General features: G+C 42.0%; 1 protein-coding gene across 15 annotated transcripts in view; it reads right to left on the reverse strand.

Annotated features, from left to right (window-relative positions):
• The window catches only part of WNK1 (WNK lysine deficient protein kinase 1), a 233,590-nt gene that overhangs the window by 54,807 nt on the left and 162,344 nt on the right, over window positions 1-16,439 (reverse strand). For 14 of the 15 annotated variants that reach the window (XM_077468930.1, XM_077468935.1, XM_077468943.1 and 11 more), the window contains 3 exons: window positions 14,296-15,393; window positions 12,674-12,742; window positions 1,800-1,910 (listed from right to left, as the gene is read on the reverse strand). In XM_077468930.1, the coding sequence (XP_077325056.1) occupies window positions 1,800-1,910; window positions 12,674-12,742; window positions 14,296-15,393 (1,278 nt within the window). The remainder of the gene's footprint in view (window positions 1-1,799; window positions 1,911-12,673; window positions 12,743-14,295; window positions 15,394-16,439) is intronic. The other variant, XM_077468942.1, reaches the window with a different exon arrangement.

Consider the following 16,439-nt stretch of genomic DNA (forward strand, 5'->3'; position numbering starts at 1 on the left):
AAATACAAAAACATACATACTTCAAGTATATTAACCCCTTCCCGACCGGCGCACGCCAATGTACGTCGACAGAATGGCACAGGTAGGCATATTGGCGTACAGGTATGTCCAATTTTAAATGCCGCCCTGCCATCGCGTGCCAGTCAGGACCCCCGTGAGTCCGGTCGCGGGTCCCGCGGACTCGACCACCGCGGGCATACCCGCGATCGTCTCACGGGGCAGCTGAACTGGGAGATGCCGTTGTAAACAGCATCTCCCCGCTCTGCCTACCAACAAGTGACGCCGATCTCTGCTCCATGTGATTGGAGCAGAGATCAGTGTTCACTGAAAGAAAGTCAAGCCCCCCACAGTTAGTAACACACCCCTAGGAACACTTAACCCCTACACTGCCACCCATTGGTTAACCCCCTCACTGCCAGTGTCATTTACACAGGAATCACTGCATTCGTATAGCAGTGATTGCTGTATAAATGACAATGGCCCCAAAGATGTGTCCGCCATAATGTCGCAGTCACAATAAAAATCTCTGATCGCCGCCATTACTAGTAAAAAAAAAAAAAAAATTAATAAAAACGTCATAAAACTATCACCTATTTTGTAAACGCTATAACTTTTGCGCAACCAATCGCTTATTGCAATTTTTTTTACCAAGAATATGTAGAACACGCAACGCCTAAACTGAGGGAAAAAAATGTTTTTTTATATATTTTTGGGGAATATTTATTATAACAAAAAGTAAAAAAATGTTTTTTCTTCAAAATTGTCGCTCTATTTTTGTTTATAGAGCAAAAAATAAAAACTGCAGGGGTGATCAAGATACCACCAAAAGAAAGCTCTATTTGTGGGGGAAAAAAGGACGTCAATTTTGTTTGGGAGCCACGTCGCATGACCGCGCAATTGTCAGTTAAAGCGATGCAGTGCCGAATCGCAAAAAGTGGTCTGGTCTTAGGCCAGCAAAATAGTCCGGGGCTGAAGTAGTTAAAGAAAAAACTTGTTGCATCTGTGGTGTGCATTTCAGAAAATAAATAATTTAACAGGAAGAATGGTACTGCATGAAAAGGAGTCAAAAACACACCTTATATGCAATGCATGAAGAGGTATGAATGAATCCAAGTTTTACAGAAAACAGGGGTATGCTTAATCTTATGTTAAAGAGGTTTAGCTAGTCAATGAAGTAAGTTTGCAAGTGTAATTAATAAACCACAGTATATATTTTATTATTTTTTTTTTTAAAGGAACACTGCCTACCTAGCTCTGAAGCTATTATGAGCTCATAATTATGCAGCTATACCCAATTGATTAACTACAGCTTAAACACACCGTAGAACAGTGTTTTCATCCCTGGTGATGTTATTCATTAGTGGACAGATGTCAATGGTCATGCCTACAGAGCTTCGATTTCCACTATGCATAACAAAACAGGTACCCGTCAATTCTTAAAAGGAACCAAACCATTGCGCAGGTTCCCGGAAAACTTCCAAACACAATTTAAAGGAGAACCAAACTCAAAGCCAAATTTAAAGTTTTCCCAAAACAGTTACACTCAAGGCATGCCATCAATGATCACTGTCACAGTTGCTTGTGTTATCAACCAAACTTTGAAGCCATCAAATGTCTGGTGTTGTAACTGGGTGTCATAGGTGGCACCATGGCAACTACAGATCCAACAGAAGCTAAGATGGCAGTTTACTTGGCTGTGAAGTATAGAGGGACTTAGCTCTGCTTTAAAGTGCACTATTCTATTATATGTAAGCATAGAACATCTTTCTATTGCACACAAGCACACCAACTGCACTGACCTGGGGGGCAGGAACAGTAGCTTGGGTTATGACCGTTTGAGTTGGGGCAGGCAGACTGGACATAGCTGTTGCCACTGGGTACTGTGCTGCCTGATGAGTGGGGGAAACACCCTGAAACACAAAAAAGGCGAACTCTGTTTAAAACATCAAAACATAATCAAATGAGTAAACTGACATTTAAACATTTTTGGAAAAAGTGGTGGAAAGTGTTATCAATGATATAACACACAGTGAACTCCATAAGTTATGAAGTTAGGGTGGCATCTTGCCATAAACTAAATACACAGTGACTTTTTTTTCTTAAACTAGTCGTGTTCTGTGCCACATAGAAAATGACTAGGAATAGAAGTCATGCTCATTCTTCAGTCACAGCTAGCCACATCATATGCAGTACTCCTTTCCTGTTGCATTGGGCAATTTTCCATCACAGTGTACTGAAGCAGGATTTGGATTTAATACAATCTTATAAGGTGAGGATATCTACATACATCATTTTGGAACCCTCGAGACTACTAAACATGAAATGAGGAACTTCTATATTTTTAAATAGTTCTAATTAATATTGACAAGCATAATAAAGTGTAATGGGTGCAGGAGACAGGTGAAATTACAATACGATTGCAGAGGAAAAGATTTGAAACATTACTAGTGCTTTCCTTAAAAGAGCACTGTTCTTTAGCAAATTTATATCGCCTCATCTACTTCTACCACTTCTGGGAAATCTTTTGTACCAGGCATAGAGTCCCGAGCACATTCCACTAGTGGACATCTAAAAATGTATTCATATTCCTTTCTGAGTGGCAAACATTTACTACTAGGGGAAAAAATCGAGACTACATTTCAAGCACTCCACTCAGGCATTTCTCTCTACATGCAAATTAAACACTGTTTTTTTTTCTGTCAGTTAAAGTCCCTTCCCAACTATCACTTTTTGAACACATCTGTTACCACCTAGCACTCTCAAAATTTCTGTCTATTCACAATGTAAAGCCCAATTCAAGGCTGCTACCAGACTCAAAATACTCACAATAACTTACAAAGCCATCCGCAACTTGGCCCCAGCTACATCACTAACCTAGTCTCAAAATACCAACCAAATCGTTTTCTACGTTCCTCCCAAGACCTCCTGCTCTCTAGTTCCCTTGTCACCTCCTCCCATGCTCGCATCCAGGACTTCTCCAAAGCCTCTTCGATCCTATAGAATTCCCTAAACCAAATTGGTCCAATTATCTCCTACTCTGTCCACTTTTAGGTGATCCCTGAAAACTCATCTCTTCAGAGAAGCCTATCCCGCCTCCACCTAACAACTTTTTATTTTCACCCTTAGCTCATCACCCCCAGTTATTACCTTTTGTATCATTTGACACGCCCTTCTAGATTGTAAACTCTTAGGACCTTACGATTCCTCCTGTATTATATTGTATTGTAACTGCACTGTCTGCCCTTGTGTTGTAAAGCACTGTGCTAACGGTTGTCCCTATATAAATCCTGTATTATAAAACTAAAAAATAAATAAATAAACGCACATCACTTGCAGTGGGGTAGCACCTGCACTGCAACTGTAAAATGCTCATTAACCACTTCAATACCTTAAGGCATCATATGAAGTCCTTGACTTTTTGCGGGGATATCTGAAGGATGCCTGCAGCTACAGGCATCATTAAGATATTCTTTCCAGCCGGCGATTCTGTGCACGATGAGAGCGATCATAGCGGCAGTTCCGTTGCTTGATAGTTTTTATAGGCGATATAGGCCTCCGGTATCTACCGTGCCATCAGAGGCCCAGTGAAAGAATCAGCCGGCGTCGGATGGCTATGATAGAGATTTCCGGTGACCAGATGGTCACCAGTCATCTCTATGACCGTCTGAGGCAAAAACGTTGCGCCCGGGTTCCCCGCAGGAAACAAAGCCGCGATAGTGGCTGTCAGCATGAGATCGGTGAATTATTTTATTTTTTTCCGATCTCATACTTTCCAGCCTGGAGGAGAGATGTGGGGTCTTATTGACCCCACAGCTCTCCATAAAGAGGACCTGTCAACAGATTCCCATTATAAGGGATGTTTACATTCCTTGTAATAGGAATAAAAGTGATCAAAAAAAAAGCAAACACATACACACAGGATTAATACAGCTTACCTGTAAAATCCTTTTCTTTGATGTACATCAGGGGACACAGAGCCATAGTGATTACTATGTGGGTTATAGGGCCACTTATAGGTGATGGACACTGGAACACCCTAAGGCAAGAAGTGCACTCCCTATATAACCCTTCCCACTACTGGGAGTCCTCAGTTTTGTAGCCCGGCAATACAAGTGTATACCAAGAAGGGAGGGACCTCTGTGTCCCCTGATGTACATCAAAGAAAAGGATTTTACAGGTAAGCTGTATTAAAAATCCTATTTTCTTTTCATACAACAGGGGACACAGAGTCATAGTAGTTACTATGTGGGATGTCCCATAGCAATGGCAACTGAAGGGAGGGAAATGCATCAAAAAAAGTAGGGCAAAAAAGGAGGCCAGAGGACTGCACCCAAAGACAATATCCTCATCCTTTAACACCAATTTGATAAAATCTGGTAAACGTAAAGACCAGGTTGCGGCCTTACAGATCTGAGCCATAGAGACCTGATGATGTCCCGCCCAAAAGGCACTAAAACGCCCTGGTTGAGTGTGTTTTAACATGAAAAGGAGGAATTTTCTTCTTTAAGCTTGAACAATCACTTGACAAATCCATTTGGAAAATAGTAGATTTTGATGCTGCTTGTCCCCATTTTGGACCTTCTGGCAGTACAAACAAAAACATCTGTTTTACGAACCTGAGCGGGCTCCTTTAAATAGACTGATCGCTCTTAATACATCAAGGGAATGTAGTGCCTTCTCTTCCCTAGATTGAGGCCCGAGATCTGGCTACTGATAGTACTCAAGGCCAGCTTCATTTCTAATCCCATTTGCAGGAAATCAAGGATCCTACCTAGGACATACTTCCTGGAGTGCCAACCCCTGGATCCACACCAAGAAACATATGCCTTCCAGGCTCTCTAGTAAATGACTCTGGAAGCTGGCTTCCTGGCATTAATGAAAGTAGACACTACTGAAGGAGCTAACCCACGATCCTTTATAAAGTGGGTTTCAATAGCCAAACAGTTAAATTTAGCGTCCGTAAAATAGGATGGAATACCAAACCTTGTGCAAGAAGGTCTGGCCATAATGGCAGAGTCCTAGGGACTCCTACCGCCATCTAGGGCTGCAACTAACGATTATTTTTTATAATCGATTAGTTGGCCGATTATTGTTTTGATTAATCGGTTAATAACCTTTAAAGAAAAAAAAAAAGAAAAAAAGAAAAAAAAAGGTAATTTTGCTGCAATTTGCATTTGTACATTTTTTTTGCCCAATTTTTTTGTTGGGCAGATTAAAAAAAAAAAAAAAAAAAACAAAACAAAACAAAAAAAAGAACCACACAAATTGTGATATTACATGCTTTTCGGCAGCTTCTCCATTGAAGTATATTGAACCAAAAAAAAACAAAATAGCACCATTTTGCTTTAAAAAAAAAAAAAAAAGTCCTTGTAAAAACGCAACAGCTGAAATGATCATGGATGCGAACAAGTCCCATAGGAAACCATGTAAGTGAACTGTAGTGTGTTTCTGCAAAAAGCACCAAAAAGAGGTGTGATTCAGGCCTGAGATGTTTAGTAACATAATGGGGTTAAAAAAAAAAAAAAAAAAAAAAGAGCAAATCGCTACTGTAAGAGGTAAATTTTTTACTATGGGACAGTGAAAGTAATATTTACAGTAGCGATTTGCTCTTTGTCCTATAAAGGGCTAATTTTAGTTTTTTTTTTTAACCCCATTATGTTAGTGACCGATTAATTGATTATGAAAATGGTAATCGATTAATTTCTTAATCGATTAGTTGTCGATCAATTTGTTGTTTCGGCACTACCGCCATCTTTATGATCTGGGCAAACCAAGATCTTCTGGGCCACCAGAATCTCCTCCTTTCGTTCCTGCGGAGAAGACACGGAAGTAGCAGAACTGGCGGAAACGCATAGATCAGTGAAAACTGATCCCATGGGAAGACTAATGCATCTGTTCAGCATGCTAGTGGATCCCTCGTTCGACGCAAAGTTGTTGAATCTGGACACGAACAAGTCCACGTCCGGAATACCCCATTTCTGACATATCGCTAGGAAGATGTCGGGAGGAAAGAGACCATTCCCTCGGAAATTATTGGCGACTCAAGTAGTCTGCCTGCCATATTTTCTATTCCTGGAATGAAAAATTGCAGATAGGCAAGGAATGTTTTTTTCAGCCCAAGCTAGAACATGATTCACCTCTTGGGCTGCACGACTTCTCGTTCCCTCCTGGCGATTGATGCAAGACACAGCCGTGGCATTGTCGGATTGAATCCTGACAGGACAATCCCGTAGTCTGACCGTCCAAGATTCTAGGGCCAGACATACTGCCTGAATCTCCAAAATGTTGATAGGCAAGGTTTTTATCTGTTGGAGCCTTTAACATTAGCGCATTATCCACCCGACACGTGAGACTTGTTCACTGAAGCAATTGCAGCATCCATTGCTGGGACTCCCATTCCTTATAGAAATCCTCTTCCATAGGATAAAATGTGGAGAATTTCTTAGGAGAATATTGTTTATCCAGATGTTTCCATTCAGAATACATAAGCTTTTTTAGCCATAAATGGGAAAAGCATCCCCAGATGGGGGAGGTTTCAACGATCCCAAACCAGAGGTGGGCTCATCAAGAGCTTGTGCTACAGGGAGCAAAAAAGGTTTGAACGAACCAAACTAGTAAGAGTGCACAAGCAACCTGTGCACAAGGATATTAGGATCTTCACAAGATGATATTAGTATCTTCCAAATCTTTTGTAAGATCTTCCGGATCCCCTGCCCCTTGCATCTCAATAAGAGGGTCCTGAGTACTGGATGGGCATCTGCTATGTTTAGACCCACTATGGAGAGATCATAGCATCAATCTTTTCCAAAATACAAATTGTAGAGGAAAAAAAAAATTGTCATCAGTTTAGGCCAATATGTAGTCTATTTAGGGTATATATATTAAAAAAAAAAAAAAAAAAAAAAAAAAAAAAAGAAAAATGGCAAGCGTATAAGCAAGAAGTGTATATTGATGGGTATAAACCACCTCTGAGCGGCTGTGTGCTTTTTTTTTTTAAATGATAAAAAGAATGCTTTTGGCATATAGGTCCCCCAAAGGGGTTCATTTCAACCTTGGGGCGCAGAAGGAGAACTAGTCCCCCCTTTTCTTACTGGAGGATCTGCTTGTTGTGGCCAGAGGAGGAGGAAATTAAAGTTTCTGACAGTACTGTTTCCAGCATCAGGCGGTGAGTACTCAATACAGCCCCCAGTGGTGACACATAGGCATGACAACATTATAACTTAAAAGGAGAAATTCATAAGAAAATCTCCACTTACCTTTCCTCGCTGCAGGGTTATCCGAGATAAACCCAATCTTCACCCCTCACAGTGGGCTCTGAAACTTTCAGGAACAGGGGAACCTAGAGGTTCCCCACAATCCTGGACATGCAACAGCACCCTGCCAGTAAAACTATGTCCTTACTACCAAAAAGTATTGGATCCCAGAAACTGGTGGCCCTCCAGCTGCTGCAAAACTACAAGTCCCATGAGGCATTGCAAGGCTGACAGTTACAAGCATGATTCCCACAGGCAGAGGCATGAGGGGACTTGTAGTTTCGGAATGTCAGCTCACACTCAGAAGCGAACACACACGCAAGTCCCGCCCACATATGTAAACGCCATTTAAACCACATGAGGCATCGCTGCGTGTACCATTCAAACCACGAGGTTTGAATGAGGTATCGCCGAGTGCGTTAGGGCGTGTGCAACAATTCTAGCTCTAGACCTCCTCTATAGCTCTAAACTGGTAAATTGTCAAAATTTTCAAACGTCGCCTATGGAGATTTTTAAGTACCGAAATTCCACGAGTGTATGTAATTTTAGGCATCTATGACATGTTGGTACAGTGCCTTGCGAAAGTATTCGGCCCCCTTGAACTTTTCAACCTTTTGCCACATTTCAGGCTTCAAACATAAAGATATAAAATTTTAATTTTTTGTGAAGAATCACCAACAAGTGGGACACAATTGTGAAGTGGAACGAAATCTATTGGATATTTTAAACTTTTTTGGCAAATAAAAAACTGAAAAGTGGTGCGTGCAAAATTATTCGGCCCCTTTACTTTCAGTGCAGCAAACTCACTCCAGAAGTTCAGCGAGGATCTCTTAATGCTCCAATGTTGTCCTAAATGACTGATGGTGATAAATAGAATCCGCCTGTGTGTAATCAAGTCTCTGTATAAATGCACCTGCTCTGTGATAGTCTCAGGGTTCTGTTGAAAGCGCAGAGAGCATCATGAAGACCAAGGAACACACCAGGCAGGCCCGTAATACTGTTGTGGAGAAGTTTAAAGCTGGATTTGGATACAAAAAGATTTCCCAAGCTTTAAACATCCCAAGGAGCACTGTGCAAGCGATTATTTTGAAATGGGAGTATCAGACCACTGCAAATCTACCAAGACCTGGCCGTCATTCGAAACTTTCAGCTCAGACAAGGAGAAGACTGATCAGAGATGCAGCCAAGAGGCCCATGATAACTCTGGATGAACTGCAGAGAACTACAGCTGAGGTGGGAGAGTCTGTCCATAGGACAACAATCAGTTGTACACTGCACAAATCTGGCCTTTATGGAAGAGTGGCAAGAAGAAAGCCATTTCTCAAAGATATCCATAAAAAGTCTCTTCTAAAGTTTGCCACAAGCCACCTGGGAGACACACCAAACATGTGGAAGAAGGTGCTCTGGTCAGATGAAACCAAAATTTTACTTTTTGCCCACAATGCAAAACGATATGTTTGGCGTAAAAGCAACACAGCTCATCACCCTCAACACACCATCCCCACTGTAAAACATGGTGGTGGCAGCATCATGGTTTGGGCCTGCTTTTCTTCAGCAGGGACAGGGAAGATGGTTAAAATTGAGGGGAAGGTGGATGCAGCCAAATACAGGACCATTCTGGATGAAAACCTGTTGGAGTCTGCAAAAGACCTGAAACTGGGACGGAGATTTATCTTCCAACAAGACAATGATCCCAAACATACAGCAAAATCTACAAAGGAATGGTTCACAAATAAACATATCCAGATGTTAGAATGGCCAAGTCAAAGTCCAGACCTGAATCCAATCGAGAATCTGTCGAAAGAGCTGAAAACTGCTGTTCACAAACGCTCTCCATCCAACCTCACCGAGCTTGAGCTGTTTTGCAAGGAAGAATGGGCAAGAATTTCAGTCTCTCGATGTGCAAAACTGATAGATACATACCCCAAGCGACTTGCAGCTGTAATCGCAGCAAAAGGTGGCTCTACAAAGTATTAACGCAAGGGGGCCGAATAATTTTGCACGCCCCACTTTTCATTTTTTTATTAGTTAAAAAAGTTTCAAAAATCCAATAGATTTCGTTGCACTTCACAATTGTGTCCCACTTATTGGTGATTCTTCACAAAAAATAAAATTTTTATATCTTTATGTTTGAAGCCTGAAATGTGGCAAAAAGTTGAAAAGTTTAAGGGGGCCGAATACTTTCACAAGGCACTGTATTCTATTTACTCGGTGCAACTTCATCTTTCACATTATATAAAAAAAAATTGGGCTAACTTTACTGTTATTTTTTAATTCATGAAGCCGTTGCCCCCCTGCTAGCGGTCGAGAAAGAGTTAAAATCATTGCAAAGCGCTTCTGCAGTGGCGATTTAGCCGCACTGCCCTATTAATTTCAATGGGCAGGAGCGGTGAAGGAGTGGTATTATACACCGCTCCTTCACTGCTCCAAAGATGCTGCTAGCAGGGGGTTTTTTTTACCGCCCTGCCAGCGCACTGTTTCAGTGTAAAAGCCCTTGGGCTTTCACAGTGGAGCGGTGCTTTCAGGGCGCTTTGCAGGCGCTATTTTTAGTGCTGTATCACCTGCAAAGCACCCCAGTGTGAAAGAGGTCTTAATGTGACCGATAAACTGTACAACTCCGTTGAACAACAAACTGAAATCTACAAGGTGGAGGGAAGCAAAAATAAAATTTTTTTAAATATGGTTGCACAAGTGTGCACACACTCATACTAATATGTTGTTGAAGCACCTTTTGATTTTATTACAGGACTCAGTCTTTTTGGGTATGAGTCTATCAGCATGGCACATCTTGACTTGGCAATACTTCCCATTCTTTTTTGCAAAACCACGCCAAATCTGCAAGATAGCGAGGGCATTGCCTGTCCACAGCCCTCTTCAGATAACCCCACAGATTTTCAACCGGACTCAGGTCTGGGCTCTGGCTGGACCATTCCAAAATGTTAATCTTGTTCCGGTGAAGCCATTCCAAGGTTGATTTGATTGTATGCTTTGGGTCGTTGTCATGCTGAAAGATGAAGTTCTTCTTCATGTTCAGTTTTCTAGCAGAAGCCTGAAGGTTTTGTGACAATATTGAATGGTATTTGGACCTGTTCATAATTCCATCTACCTTGATTTAGGCCCCTGTTCCAGATGAAGAAAAAGCCACAACGCATGATGCTGCCACCACCATGCTTTACTGTGGGTGGTGTTCTTTTGGCAATGTGCAGTGATTTTGCGCCAAACATATCTTTTGGAATTATGGCTAAAAAAGTTCAACCTTGGTTTCGTCAGACCAGAACACATTTTCCCACATGCTTTTGGGAGACTCCAGATGTGTTGCAAAATTTTGCTGGGCTTGGAAGTTTTTCTTCGTAAGAAAAGGCTTCCGTATTGCCACTCTACCCCATAGCCCAGACATAATGAAGAATATGGGAGATTGTGGTCACATGATGCATCACACAGCCAGTACTTGCCAGATATTCCTGCAGCTCATTTAACCACTGAAGGACCGGGCCTATTTTTCAAACTCAGAGTTTACAAGTTAAAAATGTTTTATTTGCTAGAAAATTACTTTGAAATCCCAAACATTATATATTTTTTCGAACACCCTAGAGAATAAAATGGCGGTCATTGCAAAACTTTATGTCACACCGTATTTGCGCAGTGGTCTTACAAGCGTACTTTTTTTTGGGGGGAAAAAAAAAAAAAATGACTTGACCACTTCAATACGGGGCACTTATACTCTTCCTGCCCAGACCAATTTTCAGCTTTCAGTGCTGTCACACTTTGAATGACAATTGCGCGGTCATACAAGACTGTACCCAAACTAAATTATCATTTTGTTCCCACAAATAGAGCTTTCTTCTGGTGGTATTTGATCACTTCTGGGATTTTTATTTTCTGCTAAACAAATAAAAAAAAAAAAAAAAAAAAGACAGAAAATGTTTTTGTTTCAGTTACAAAACTTTGTAAATACGTTTTCTCCTTCACTGATGGGCACCGACTGGCACTGAGGTGGCATTGATGGGCACTGATTGATGCCAACCAGTGAAACAATAATGCATGTCAATTGGTAATGCCCATTGTGGGCACTGATTGGCATACCTGGTTATCTAGGGTGGCATACCTGGTGCTGGGCAAATTCTCTACAGGTTACCAGTTTTGCGTTAGAGGAGGTCTAGTTCTAAAATTATTGCTCTCGGGCCAACGATCTCGGCGATGCCTCACATGCGTAGTTTGAACACAGTTTTCATATTCGGGCACGACTTGCGGCTGGTTGTTAATGTTGCTGTAGGCCTCTTGAGAGCCTCCCTGATCATTTTTCATCTAGTCTTTTCATAAATTTTGGTGTGACGCCCAGTTCTTGGCTGTGCCATATTTTCTCCACTTGAGGACTGTCTTCACTGTGTTCCACGGTATATCTAATGCATGCCTTTGAAATTCTTTTGTACCCTTCTCCGAACTGATACCTTTTAACAATGAGATCCCTCTGATGCTTTGGAAACTCTGTGCGGACCATGGCTGTCGCTGTAGGATGCGACTAACAAAATGTCAGGAAAGACCTACTAGAACAGCTGAACTTTATTTTGGGATAATCAGAGGCACTTTAAAAAGATGGCAGGTGTGTACCGACGCCCATTTAACATGAGTTTGAATGCGATTGCTTAATTCTGAACATAGTTACACCCCCAATTATAAGAGGGTGTGTACACTTATGCATCCACATTTTAGTTTTTCATCTGAGTTGTACAGTTTATAGGTTACATTAAAAGTGGAAAAAGTTCTGGAATGATTTATCTTTGTCTAACTTTGTCACATTACAGAAACCTGACATTTTAACAGGGGTGTGCAGACTATTTATATCCACTGTATGTGCTGCGGGCAACCGAAGCATCGCCATGGCCTGGGAAACGCAATTTGCAAGAACCAAATGGATTCGATCATATACCCATACCACGCTCCCACACAAAAAAAGTCTAACCAAACTTCAGCACAGTGGTGAAGTGGTTAGCACTCTCACCTAGCAGTAAGAAGGTTGTTGGTTCAAATCCCACTACCTGCCTGGAGTTTGCATGTTCTCCCTGTGCCTGCGTGGGTTTCCTCCGGGTACTCCGGTTTCCTCCCACACTCCAAAGACATGCAGGTAGGTTAATTGGCTTCTGTCCAAAATTGGCCCTAGTATATGAATGGGGACCTTGGACTGTGGGCTCCTTGCGGGTACGGACCAATGTGAGTGTACAATGTACAGGGATAGGGACAATTGTAGACGCTCAATCAGGTTGAACTGGATGGACTGGTGTCTTTATTCAACCTAACTATGAAATTCAGAAGAGAATACATAAGAACCCTTAGTATTGAGAGGAAATCTACGAGGGAAACTTACCCCAGTGACAAATGTGAAATTTCATCTAACTTTTACACTTTATGCAATGTATGCTCACCTGTGTGTGAACAGCTGGCTGGGTGCCAATCCCCACTGATGTTAAAGTGCCCTGTCCTGGAACCTGCGTCTGTTAGAAAAAATGAAATTAAATGTAGAATATCAGCGGTCCATAATTTACAAGCTTGTTTGATGCTCGCAGGTATAATCATGTCACATTGCTATGGACATTAGAGCTTCTATGAATTAGTCTGCAAAAACCTCTGAATACCATAGATATTATGTATGCCATTTCTTCAGACTGTGCATAACAGAAATTCATATTATAAAAGCTAAGAAACCAGAGTATCCGGTCATTTGTGAGACCTTGCTTATGCAGTGTTGTGAAACTTAAACTAGAACTTTAAGGCCCCTTTCACACGGGCAGCTGTTCTGCCACTGTTAAAAGCATGTCTTATTTTGAAATTCAGAGAATCCAGGCATAGCATTCACTTGCAGTTGTACATTGCGATTAGCTGCGTTTACATGTATTAACATGCGGCTGCGTTTAGCTGTGCTGGAACATTCTTGCCATTTCTGATGTGCATCCCGTTTTTCTTTCCTTGTTGCTGCTATCTGCAGGAGAATTAGTACACTATAATTACCTGCAGTTATGTGCAGATAGCTGCAATCATTCCTGGATGCAGTCAAATTTATTTTTTCTATCCGCATCAAACCACATGTAACGAAAACCATTGCTAAATACAGTGTGTGACTGGAGTAATAGGAAAGCATTCTGTGAGTTTATCTGCGGTAGATAACTTGATTTATCCACAGCTAAAAACTAAATTTTATCCGCCCGTATTAAAGGGGCCTAAGAGATTTCATTTTGGATAGAGCAAGAGAGGGTAGCAACCCCCGACAGCTTTATATTCACCATCTGTGTCCCATTGCGTAGATTTCCCTTCACTTACTGTCCCATAGCCAAACAGGAAAGCGAGAGGACTCACCAAAACTAGTGTCCCCATTTGGAACATTTCCCCTCCATTGTTTTTCCAGGGACAACCCAAAATTTTGGATTTAACTTTCAATGATAACCGTAAACAGGACATATAGGAGGTTAAATCTCCTTAACGGGGGCACAGAAAGCAATAAAAACTGACAGCTGTTCCATCTCTACTCTAGCCAAAACTATAAACACAACAAAATTTTCCTTTATACTTTAAATAAAACTACTTTTTGGTAGGCTTATGCACCCCTTTTGGGAAGATGGCTGTTAAGACAATTATATTTGCTCTGTTACAAGGTCTATAAAAGCCCACCTATTCAGTTTATGGTTGAATAAGGACACACTGTGATCATCACATTAATAGGGTTGCGAAGAGATACAATGAAATTTTAACTTGATCATCAGTGAAGACCCAGGGCCTCAACAATAGAAATGTCAAAGCCTACCTTTAATTAATGAGGGAGAGAATCAGTGGACTAAGAGCAAGAGACTTAAAGTCTCTTGTTCAAGAAAACCCATAAAAAAGAAAATACATTTCTAATGACAAACTAATTTCCAAAGAATTCAGAGATACTGCATCATTTTTCTTTTTTCATGGAAGAAAAGATTTGTTAATCTGTTCATTCAAACCTGACTCCAGGCAAGAAGTATTAATCATAGGAAATTAAAATTAGAAAGGCTGTGATCCTAGTAACCTGTTGGCTATAAACAGCAGGCTGTATGGGAAAAGCTGCAGCTCCGGGTTGTGGAAAGCAGAAGAAGACATGTGGCTCTGGAAATATCTTCTGAGTGTAAGTTACAGAGGCATCAGATGTGACTCCAATCGCAGGTGGAGAAAAGTAATCCCCGGGATCTGAGGAATTTCGCTGTGATGAGTCACTGGAGTATTCGGAGCTGCCATCTGGCCTATACACCCCAGACAGAGGTGACATTGGCTCTGGGCCAAGGTTGTTACACTGTTCCTCAGCAACAGTCTGAAGTCTGCTTTGTAGTAATGAGCTGTGTGTGACCTCCTCCATTTCCAAAGATCCGCGACGTGCTCGGTAGACACGGTGTGGCAAGTACACAGCCCCCTCAGGTCCAGAAGAATGCATGTGAAACTCAAACACACAACCCTGATGCCCTTCACTGCCCTGGGAGAGAACTGGAGGAGCAGACTGGGGCATAAACACCTTATGGTATACAATATGAGGCTCTGCTGTAACTGGTGCAGACATACTACCCTGTGGAGAGGGTTGGGTGGCTGTGCTCTCAAGCCTCAGACTTTGGACTGGGTGAGCTATATAGGTTTGACTAGTCTGGTAATCGTACATCGAGCCAAGTTGTGTCACTCCTGGATCCTTAATGTTACCAGGTCCATCTGCAGCAACAAAAGCTTCAGCTTGTGCACTGTATGGCACACTAGCCAAGTACACAGCCTCCATAGGTATCATTTTGCCATCACTAGCCATTCCATGCCTTCCTTCAACGAACAGTTGGCAATCAAAATTCTGTTGTATGTGGTTGGTTTCCATGGAAGATCCGACGGAAGGCTTTCCTTGAAGAGTCACCCCATCTGACCTCCAGCTCACACTGTCTGTGGAGGACAAGAGTGGACTTGGTCCAAGTGACCGTATGTGAGGCGAGCCGTGACGGGTCTGCGACTCCAAGAAGGAGGTGCTTTTTCTCCTTTGTGTGCTGGGCAATTTGGGAGATGAGAAGGTGGGAGGTGGAGAAAAAGACATGGGACGTTCATGAATGGTCGGGAAAAAGTGCGACGCCTCTGGGAAAGTTGGATGCATCATGGACTGAGGCTGCATTAACATGGATGAGATAAGGAAGTGAGACATTTAGACAACATGTAAACAATTAAGCACATTTTCTTGAAAATACACTAAAAGAAGGGATAAACAATGGAAGACGTACAACAAATTTTCATTAAATACATGTCTGGGCGACAGAGTGGCTGTGTTCATATAGACACGATTTGCCTGTATTGTTGCTTTCTAATTTGTCAAAGATTAAAAAAAGTCTCAAATAGTTTACAGATGCTTAAAGTGGTCGTAAACCCTTACAGACCACTTTTGACGACAGGTAAGCCTATAATGAGGCTTACCTGTAGGTACTGTGGATATCTCCTAAACCTGCACAGTTTAGGAGATATCCACTGTATCAGCATGTGCCGAGGTTATCGGCAGATGCGCACTGTTGAAACAGACCGAGCAAGCTAAGCTGTTTCTTCAGCTGTGCCATTACCGGCATGCGCGGGAGTCATTTCATCGCGGCTCCGGCCAATCACAGCGCCATAGCCCGCAATACCAGGAAATAACTCCGGGAGACATGTTGCTGGCCAGATCAGTGTGCCGGGACCGACACGTGCGGTTTGGATCTAAGGCAAATATTTTCTAATGAGCCAGTACGCTATGCAATATGCATATTAGCTCATTCAGCCTTGGTCTTGCAGGTTTGTTTTTTTTGGTGGGTTTACAACCACTTTAAGGCATCATGCACACTGGCTTATTGTAAATGCCGTTTCTCCTGACAGGAGGAAGTCAGCATTAAAAACTCTTTTTTCAACACAATTTAGGCGAGTTTAGCAGCATTTGGTGTTTGGGCATTTATTCAAATGGACAGAGTTAATTTATTCTGGCTATTGAAATGTATAAATGCTGAAATTCTAAACGCGTTTAGTAGTCTAGTTGCATTTGCCTCCCCTGCCACCTGAATGTGAAAGCCCGAGTGCTTTCACGCTAAGGCTGTGCGCGCTTGCAGGATGTTAGAAAACATCCTGCAAGCAGCATCTTTGGGGCGGTTTGGCAGCGCTGTATACAGCGCTCCCAAAACATCCTAGTCCATTGGC

This window comes from Lithobates pipiens, unplaced genomic scaffold, assembly GCF_037356315.1.
Source record: "Lithobates pipiens isolate NorthernLeopardFrog02 unplaced genomic scaffold, aLitPip1_a1.2 Scaffold_8, whole genome shotgun sequence".
Taxonomy (NCBI): domain Eukaryota; kingdom Metazoa; phylum Chordata; class Amphibia; order Anura; family Ranidae; genus Lithobates; species Lithobates pipiens.